Source organism: Mastomys coucha, unplaced genomic scaffold (assembly GCF_008632895.1).
Source record: "Mastomys coucha isolate ucsf_1 unplaced genomic scaffold, UCSF_Mcou_1 pScaffold16, whole genome shotgun sequence".
Lineage (NCBI taxonomy): Eukaryota > Metazoa > Chordata > Mammalia > Rodentia > Muridae > Mastomys > Mastomys coucha.
This window is the reverse complement of record NW_022196898.1, coordinates 54,010,815-54,021,136: the sequence shown is the minus strand read 5'-3', so window position 1 is coordinate 54,021,136 and position 10,322 is coordinate 54,010,815. Positions and strand designations below refer to the sequence as shown.

The window sequence follows — 10,322 nt, the reverse complement described above, 5'->3', positions numbered from 1 at the left end:
AGGGGAAACTGGGAAAGGAGAAATTTACATGTAAATAAAGAAAATATCTAAAATAAAAAAAAAAAGTTTAAGCACTCTAGTATACACTGGCCACGGGCATCACTAAAATAATGTTTAGGTAAAAAATTATATATATATATATATATTATATATATATATATATATATATATCCTCCCCAGCCAAAAGACAGAAATTTGAACACAAATTTTATCACAAAAAGATGACAAACTTTGGGGGAGATGGATATGTTTTATCTTGATTTGAATATTATACAATGCACATGTGTACTTAAACAGCCTATGAAGACATGAATATTTATAATTATGTGATCAATTGGAAAATAAAGTATTTTAAATGCAAAAATATGTTTTGGCAAATTTTCAAATTAGGATCGTTTTACTTATTTTATAATTCTGGGAAATGAACCTAGGGCATGCATTTTAGGCAATCTGTACTTCTGAGCAACATTACCAGTCCTCTCTGCAGTTTTCATTTTGAGGTAGGTCTCATAGTTCCCCAGACTGAGCTCACTTTGTAGCTCAAGAAGTCCTGTAACCTGTGATCCTCCTGCCTCAGCTTCCTGAGTAGCTGGGATTAAAGGCCTGTACTAACAGAACTGCCCCCCCCCAATTAAAAAAAAAAAAACTTCCATTTATTTGTAAAAGAGGGTTGGAGAGATAGCACGGTAGCTAATAACAATTTCTGCTTTTACAGAGGACCCAAGTTGGGTTCTCAGTGCTCACAAATTCCAGATCTGACACCTTCTTCTGGCTTTCCTCACCCACCTGCTTGCAAGTGACATACATACAATTGAACGTGTGTATGGACGTATACGCACAATACACGCACACATAAAACACATGAGTCTTTAAAACAAAACAATTCTGTAAAATTTTCTCTGAAGAAAGTGCTAATATAAGGCACATGTAGACTGCAGGATCATCTTTACAGTGACAAACAGCAGCGTGGGCCAGACAGTGTAGTGTGCCTTGTTACCTCCTATACCTGGACAAGTGGTAAAGCTACCCTAAAGCCCAGGGAAAACAAGTTCTTGTTTCTGCCCAGGACAAAGCTGAATAACAAACACTCTGATGTTCTTCCTCCCGTAAGTATGAAAAAGCTCAGAGGTTAGGGGGCTGCTGTCTATGTGATGAAAACCTTTCACATTGCCAGCTGCTAAGAAGTAGACACTGTGTGGTTTTGCTTCCACGGCCTTAAAAACGCTCAGCACGCTTGTCAATAGAATTATGAGGATACTGAGACTTAGAAAAGGTTTAATTTATTAAGCACTTCTACAACGCTAATGCACTCTTACTGTTCCTCTGAGAGTCACTAGCCTTTGAAAGCCTCGTACCCACACACATTCCTACACTCTCCTACCCCTGCACCCCTACACACACACACACAGAGAGAGAGACAGAGACAGAGAGACAGAGAGAGAGAGAGAGAGAGAGAGAGAGAGAGAGAGAGAGAGAGAGAGAGAGAGAGAGAGAGAGAGACGATCTCAGACTTTAGGAAAAAGAAAAATGGGTCTAAAATGGACATGGTGGGGTCCTCAACACCCACCCTGCCTCACCATCCTCTACTCCAGGCCTCGTTCAGAGGCACATCTTCCTCACTTGTCAACACAGTTCAGAGTTTTTTGCTTCTCTGGTCCCAGGAGTCCAGGCCTAGGGTGATCTGAGGCCCATAGCCCTACCTTTACAGCAGTGTATTTCTTGTGGACATTTCCAAAGCAGTTTGCCACACACTCCCCCCACGAAGCCCTTCCACTTGGTGCCTAGTAGGCGCAGCCCTCTGAGTTAGGAGCCTCAGAGCCTAGATCTAACTTGACCGTGCCCTGGGTAACCTGCTGCGCAGGCGCAAACTGAGAAGTACACTCAGCTTCTCTGGCTCCCCATGGTCCCGTTCCCTTGACAACGTGGTACACACAGCTAATCCTAACACCCTGCAGGATGTGCTTCAGCAGAATAGGTGAGGAGAGTAGCAGAGGACTAAGGAGCAGACAGCAACAGAAGGGTAAGAAGAGCAGGAGAGATGAACACGGAGGAAGTACCGCTTGCTCCCCCGCTCCGTGGAGTTACACCTGCTTTACTATGTAAGAGTTGGCAGCATGGTCCTCCTGCCCCATGCTTCCCTCTATCTGCCTGCTCACCTGAAGTTTCTTCTCTTGATCTTTAGGGAAGGTGAATAATTACTCCTTTGGAACACGTCAAACGAGGAAAATGTTTCCTCACTACCATCCTCCAACCTGGCTGGGGAACACGTATCTCCCTCTTAGGGGGTTTCCCCACACAGGCCCTGGGTGTTATGCAGCAGCAACAGATGTGAGTATTCACCTCCCCTTGGGTGGTTCTCAGTTTCTGTCTACTGCGGGACATAGGTGTTCTGGGAGAAAAATTACTCTGTGTGTGACTTTAATTTCTAGGGCCCCAATATGAGAAGGAGCACTGATCGGTAACCAGCTGTAGAGCCAATGTGTAAACGACCATGGTTCACCATTTTTCATCCCCCACTAAACCACTAAACGCAAGCCTTGCCTTCATATGATCCCTATTCCATCTTCACTTCCAGCGTCCTCTTGAGCTTGTCAGTTTCCTTCTGCTTAGTAACAGTCCTCAGGCTGACTCTTCCATAAAAGTAAATTCAGTAAATTCTAAAGATGGAAGTCCTTGGGATTCACAGAAATTCATTTGTTTGTCTATCCAGCCACACCTGTTTGCAACGTTACTTGTGTTATTTGTTGACCTCTATGCTTTTGACTATAAAAGAATCAAGACAAGACAGGAGAGGGCAATGTCTTGCAGGGAAGGTTACACATTCTATATTCACTCCACTTTGAAGGCGGTTCTATGATTGTGTTACTGATTTTTTTTTTCTTTCTCCTCCCCTCCTTCCCTCTCCTCCTTACACTGGAAGTGGAATGGCTTGGCATATAACCTATCGAAAGTCCCAACCAGTACAAAAGGCTATGCCATTGGAGCCAGGACAGCTGTGAGGTTTAAGCCAGTCAGCAAGGTAATGTTCTGGGAATGTAAAGTGGCCCATGTGGCAACATAAATTTATGTTGAGGCATTAGCACTGCACACAGGTATGTAATCGGGGAGGATGGAGGAGAAAAGCACTTTACTAAAGAAATGGGTCCAAGACAAGGCTTTAATAACCAAAAGTTAAAATATGGAACCCATGTTTATATACACCACATTATCTTGTCAGTTAAAAGGCAAATTCCAACTTTTTTACTTTGTGGTATATGTGTCTGGCTAGATTTCAAGTCTAATTATGAGGAAAAAAAATCCTTGTCTTTCTTTTTATGATGCAGTTCTGAGCCTAGACTGCACCAGGCAAATGTGCTTCCACTGAGCTATAGCCCCTGACTAAATAAGATCCTATTCTCTTGTTGGTGGTTTTTGACATGAACAGTCAAGGACTGGAGATACTAACTGTAAAATTCTCCCAGTGGTAGACTGGATCAACTTACATTGATTCTTTACCTATCCTAAGTTTATTTCTCTGTGTTGTATATCATTATATAGCTCCACCACCCCCATACTAGGTTTTTGCCTACATGGGTCTATTTCTATGACACTCTGACCTGTATGTAGCTGATTTATAAATAGGATAAAAATTATTGTTTTGTTTACCTTAAATGATTTGGGTTAAATTATATCTTATCAAGATATAGATTATATCTTATGAGACATATCTATGTCTAATCCACTAATCTTTTTGTGATTACAGGATGTGACACCATACCCAGGAATGTATCAGAAAGTTGATACTTTGAGTGAAAAAACAAAAAAAAGCTTTGCCCCATTTAATGTTTTGATGCCTCGATTTCAGAGTGAACCAAAGGGTGATTCTTACCCTGGGTATGTCTACTGCTTACTGTGTATTTCAAAGGCAAATAGGAAAAGAAGTATATAAAGCAAGAACTACATCCAAACTCTTCCAGCTAAATCTTTAAAGTTTTGATCTCTAACTTTCCAGGTCTCTGGTACTGCTTAATTGTAGAATCAGTTATTAATTCAATAGATATTTGCTAATGTGTCAGGCAGTTTTGTAGCTTCCACAAATCATTCAATATACCCATCAAACAGGGATCCTGATCTTTTGGAGATTACATTTTAGAACTAACAAAATCAGACATAAATACTCAAGGAAATATCAACAGTAATAAGAACACTTAACCATATAATTTACTAGTCAAACTTCAACACTTTCAGGAGTGAAGTAGGCCAAGTGACAGTTACCTCAGGACAGTAGCATAAGCTCTGTCATGCTCATGCTCACACTTGAATGTGTGGTGAGCTGGTGCTGTCCTAATGGAGGCATTGGAACAGGATGTAGAGTGATAAGCTGGAGGCTGCTTTAGCTGAGGTTGTTAAGAAAAACACACAGCAAGTACTACTTGATCAGAGATCTGAACAAATAGGTTAAGTCATTCCTATGAAGGTGTGAAGACAGAGCATCCCAAGTAGAAAGAACCGCAAGAACAAAAAAAAAAAAAAAAAAAAAAAAAAAAAAAAAAAAAAAAAAAAAAAAAACCTTTAAATTAGGAAGGAATTGGATGAGGTAGAAAAGGAAAGACATTATCATGGCTAGGGTATGGTGGGAGGAAGGAAATATTCCCTCACAATAGAGTCTGTAAGAGGATTACAAACAAAGGCAATCTCATTGACAAGAAAAGCAAATGGTTCTGCTTTGTGTGTCCCTAGATTGGAAGTAGGTTATCACTGACTATCTTTCACAAAGTTCAAATCTTGGGCAGCACTAATCTGTCATCACAGTGTCTCTGATCACTCACTCTTCTGGTATCCTCTGGCCTGTGGGATGAGGACCCTGAGTTACAGAAATATTCTTAAACTAGAGTCTATCTTTACCCTGCTTGGATGCTTGGAGGCTGGTTTTCTTTAACACTGACAACCTAATTAGAATACAATAACAAGGAAATGATGCTCATGTTTGCCTGACATCGAAAGGTTAGTCCTCTTTTCCTAAAGACTGGTAAGATGTTTTGTTCAGTCATCTACCATAATATCTGTATTTCTTTCTAGCCCTGGCACATACAATCCAGAGATGAAGTCAATCCCAAAAGTTACTTGGCCAATGAAATTTGGATCTCCAGACTGGTCTCAGGTACCATGTCTAGAGAAAAGGACTCTAAAAGCTGAGGTAATAAGATTGGCCTTTAAAACACTGTTCTGTCTAGTACTACATACTATCATTTATTCTTAACCAGAAGTCTATACATGAAATTTAGATAGTTCATGATTCCCTGAAGTTATATGCATATACATATATGTATATATTATACAATATGCATATTATATTGTGTGTGTACTTGTGTCAATGTGAGGATATTTTTGGAGAGTTATATATCTGCATTAGCATTTTATAGATAATTACAACTAGCCAAATATCATATTTTATTTGTTCCTTGGATAAGGGAATAACTGCTCCTGATAATCCCTTAAAGTAAACAAGAAAAAGTATCCTATATAACATAGGATGATACTAAGAGTAGTAGTGATTAAGTGACTGGACAGTTGCAATTCATATTTATAACTCCTGATCCAATGTTCTCTCTGACATATCACATGTGAGTCAGATCACTGCAGAACTGGAGAGCATTCTGAGCAAGAAAGTAGAAAGTATTACCTGTCCTCAAATAAGAGTTCTGTCTTGGGTTCCTTTACGATCGTTGTGGGTTTTCTATGCATCAATTTTTATCTTTAAAATGGATTCAATAATGCAATTAATTTATCTGGTATTGTTGTAAAGATTAATAACTGAGATATATGGAAAATCATTTAAGAGAGTACATAAGAATATATACCTAGTATGAGTTTGCATGATAACTCTAGATTTTCGGGGTTTTTTCCTAGTGGAATCGAGGATTCTAACCATGAATATTCGTTATATGCCTAATAGATAGATATATACATTAGAACCTATGGGTAACATAGTTAAACATACAATCCTTGCCTTCAAGATGCTGATCAACTACTCCAAATTTTCCACATAGTCCTAATTCCTAGCATGATGAACACCAGAGTATGATGTTCTCAGTTCACAAATGTTCAGTCACTGCCCCTCAGTTATTACCAGGTCTGGCTTTACTTAGACCACAGGGTTAATACTGTGAAGTTTCATTTCATGTAGACAGGCAGATCAGAAGCAGAAGATTCTCACAGGGGTACTAAGCCAGACAATGTTCTTTCATTGCAGCTGTCTACAGACAAGGACTTTAGAAAGCACCGTAACCGCGTGGCCTACTTTAGCCTGTATTACAAATAAACAATAAGCACTGTCTTCATGTGCTCTCCTGACCACAGAGTCTCCAGAACTGAGGACATAATTGCTCTTGTATTTCTGTGTTCCTGGGCCCTCTTGTCTGCCCATTTGGTGTCCAGGGAGGGACAAGGGTCTCATGGTCACCCTCCAAATACATAAAGGCTAGTCCAGAATGTTCCTACTCTGTCTCTTTATTTGTGATCTAGTGGTCCCTCTTGGGTATCTAACCAGGTTGTTTTACTTGAGAAATACTCAGGGATCCCTTGACTACTACTTCTAATCCTCAGGCATCTGTCTTGAATATTCTACAACTAGCCTTGCCACTAGGTAGATCTTAACCCCTATATATCAAGGACTTAGATAGGATTTGAGCTCACAAAATATAGAAAATATCTAAATTATATTTGGGGACTTCTTTCAAGCTTATGAGTTCTCTGGTACAGAATGGAGATTTCCAGGTTCTGTTCTTTCTTGGGCTGACATAAGAACCCAAAAGTCCCATTACCTGTGACATCACTTGTTTAGTCTATCTACTGAATTTTCACTTAATGTCAGACAATGGACAAGCGTTGGAAATATACTAGAAATTAGCATTTACCCAATCTGAAGTCTTAGAGAAATTCCATCAGGTGGCTAGTAGATTGGGTCTGCCCTTCATTTAAATGGCCTCTGTAGGTTTACAAGTGAGTCTTGGGGTTTGAAATAAGAATCCACAATAGCTGGGCACAGTGGCACACATCTTTAATCCCAACATTTGGGAAGGAAAGACAGACAGCATCCTAAACAACATAGTGAGGACAGCCATGGTTATATAGAAAGGCCTTGTCTCAAAAAGCAAATAAATAAATAAATAAATAAATCCATGTTAAAGTATGTATTTGCATATCTAGATACTCCAGCCTGGGAGGGCAAGCCCCTTCTTCCTAACATTAAAATAACTCATACTTATTCAATATTAGCACTATGTATGGTCCATTATTCTTTAATGTGGATGAGTGTTTTATTTGCATGAATGTCTGTGTAACACATGCATGTCTAGTGCCTTTAGAGGTCAAAACATGGTCATTAGACACCCCTGAATCTGGAGTTCTAGACCATGTAGGTGCTGGGAATCAAACCCAGGTCCTCTGGAAGAGGGTTAATTCTCTTAAACACTGAACCATCTCTCTCATCCCAAGTGTGGCCCATCTTATCTTTTGAGAAAGTGTTTTAGGGTCCACTTGTAATCTCTTAGTAATTATTAAGAGGCAAATCTTCAAGGGTCTGGGTACTCATGAATGAGACATGATCAAAGACAGTAGGAAAGCTCTAACCCACAGTAACCATGAGAGCCACATAGTAACTTTTAGCTATTAAAAGGAACAGTTAGATGCCAGGCAGTGGTAGCACATGCTTTTAATCCCAGCACATGGGAGGCAGAGGCAGGCGGATTTCTGAGTTCAAGGCCAGACTGCTCTATAGAGTGAGTTCCAGGACAGCCAGGGCTATACAGAGAAACCCTGTCTCGAAAAACCAAAAAGAAAAAAAAAGAAAAAAAAATGCAAGAAAGGTCTAATTACTTAAGGACTGAGGTTTTCTGAAATCATAGTGGCAAAGGACAGAAAAGTTCTCTATTGAGAACTAAACTAAACATTAAAACAATTATAAAGATACCAGAAACTAAAAATCATTTTCATTTACCCCACTTACCTTACATAATCTTCTCTAATTTTTTAATTACCTAGTTTAATTTTCAATGCTAGGCATTAAGCCCAGTGCTTTACCATGTTAGACAAGTAAGTTTTCAGCCACTAAGTTACACTCAAAGCCTCCACAGTCTTCTTTTAATCTGATAACCCACAACTTATGCTTTCTGGTCAGGAAGTGTTTGCCTTTATTGAGCTGAGCAAGGTAGTACATGTATGCAATTGTGCTCACCAGCAGGGGGCTAAGGCCAGAGGGCCATAAATTTGAGGCCAGCCTGAGCTATATAGTGAGATCTTGTTTCAAAAACAACCAAAAAGAGGAACAGGAAAGAGGACTTGTAAAACAAGAATCAGAGGCCTCACTGTAAGTCAATGACAGAAAACAGTCAAGATAGCACACATAAGCTCTTCTCTTGCAAAGGGAAAGATCTATAAGTGAAGTTATAAAGTCGGTTAGAGTTGCAAGGAACCAAGTGGAAGAGCTTAGAACCTTAGCCTGGACACAAATCCTCTCTCAAGCTGCTGCTTAGAGCAATAGGAACTTCATGGGAAGTGCTGCTTCTCATGCATACCAGCCCGGCAAGATCACAAGAGGTCAGGGTGGAAGACAAGAAAACCATCAAGAAAGGACTTACAACCTTTCCGTCCCTGCACACCAAAACCACAACCCACAAAATGTATGTGATGCCTACATCGACCAAGGGGCACCCTCTTGCTCCTCTTTCACAGTACCAATTGAAGCAGAGATCTGAGAGCTTTGTCTTTCAACTCAGCTCAGCTGACTCCAAACCTATTCTGTAAGTATTCTTTTTTATTTTTATTTCTATTAACTAATCCCTACCCTTGTACATATGACTAATATTGATTTTGCTTTTGTTTGTATATTGCTCAGTTAAGACTTAAGATTGTCCTGCATGTTTCTCTGCCCAGTATTAATAATACTATGTTATACCTACATCACAAACTCCTAGCCGGGCAGTGATGGTGCACACCTTTAGTCCTAGCCCTTAGGAGGCAGAGGCAGGCGGATTTCTGAGTTCGAGGCCAGCCTGGTCTACAGAGTGAGTTCCAGGACAGCAGGGGCTATACAGAGAAACCCTGTCTCAAAAAACAAAAAAAAACAAACAAAAAAAAAAATGTTTCCCTGTTATCCCTAGGTTGTTTCTCTTTTTACCACTACATAGACATTAACAGTATCTCAACTTGCCCCCACCAGCTGCTTTACTCACCTCATTTTCCTTCAAAAGCAATCTAATACTTACCCTTATACCAAACCATCTTATTCTCTACCATTGAAAACTAAAATCTGAGGATACACCATACTATCTTGTTTATTTGTCCATCAATATTTATTGAAGTTGAACTGTTGTTAATGGAGTTGAATGAGGTTTACATAGTATAGATATCCAACAGTCATAATTGCTTTCTTAGTTAATATTCTAGTAAGATAATGATATAATGATTAGACTAGATACCCAGAGTTCCTGGACTGAGAAACTATTGCCTGAACCACACATTTCAACTCTACCATGTAATATCCACTGCCAACTTGAACCTTGCAAATAACTTCAACTGAACAATGTAACTGATTTTTTTAAAAAATTAACTGGGTGGTAGTATTGCACCTTTAATGCCAGCACTTGAGAGGTAGAGGCAGATGGATCTCTGAGTTTAAGGCCAGACTGCTCTACAGAGTTCCAGAACAACTAAGGCGCCACAGAGAAACCTTGTCTCAAAATAAAATAGAAATATGAACAGTAAAACAACCTCAGATGCTTATGCGCTGATGCAGTAGTACAAGAAAAATGAGAAACTAAGGCAATATAGCTCCTCCAAAAATTACAATCATACAATAGCAGCATCCAGTGACAATGAGTTAAATAAAATTCCAGACAGAGAACTCAAAGGATGATTGTAAGTAATCTGAAGTAAATTAAGAAGTAAGTTGCTCATGGAGAACATAAATAGCTGCATAAAATAAGTAAGGCAATAAAAGATTTAAAAAGAAGAATTCAATAAAACTATAAATATTGAAGGAATGTCAATCTGAAAATGAAAGAGAAACAGTAAGTCAATAAAAGATTCTTGGAAACTCTCACAAATTGAGTGGATCAAGGAGAGCACAGAATATAGGAACTTGAACACAAGATGGAGGAATTGGAACAAGGTAACAAGGCCAACGATAAAATAATTAGAATGCATAAGTGGGAATTTCAAGTTATGTATGACTATATAAAGACCCAAACTAAAGAATAATACCAAATAGATGAGAAGAATCTCATTCCAAAACTGTAGAAAGCATTTTCAAAACAAATTTTTTGAGAGTTTAGGGAATCCAG

At 39.2% G+C, this 10,322-nt stretch overlaps 1 protein-coding gene across 3 annotated transcripts in view; it reads left to right on the top strand.

Annotated features, from left to right (window-relative positions):
• Window positions 1-6,471, top strand: part of Pifo (primary cilia formation) — a 27,661-nt gene extending 21,190 nt beyond the window's left edge. The window contains exons 2-7 of one of the 3 annotated variants that reach the window (XM_031376144.1): window positions 1,956-2,099; window positions 2,183-2,328; window positions 2,921-3,019; window positions 3,743-3,873; window positions 5,059-5,176; window positions 6,233-6,471. In XM_031376144.1, coding sequence (XP_031232004.1) covers window positions 2,039-2,099; window positions 2,183-2,328; window positions 2,921-3,019; window positions 3,743-3,873; window positions 5,059-5,176; window positions 6,233-6,301 — 624 coding nt within the window. In that variant the 5' untranslated portion in view covers window positions 1,956-2,038 and the 3' untranslated portion in view covers window positions 6,302-6,471. Of the gene's footprint in view, window positions 1-1,885; window positions 2,100-2,182; window positions 2,329-2,920; window positions 3,020-3,742; window positions 3,874-5,058; window positions 5,177-6,232 lie in introns of those variants that run through there. The other 2 variants (XM_031376143.1, XM_031376142.1) reach the window with 2 other exon arrangements.
• Window positions 6,472-10,322: the final 3,851 nt, after the last annotated feature.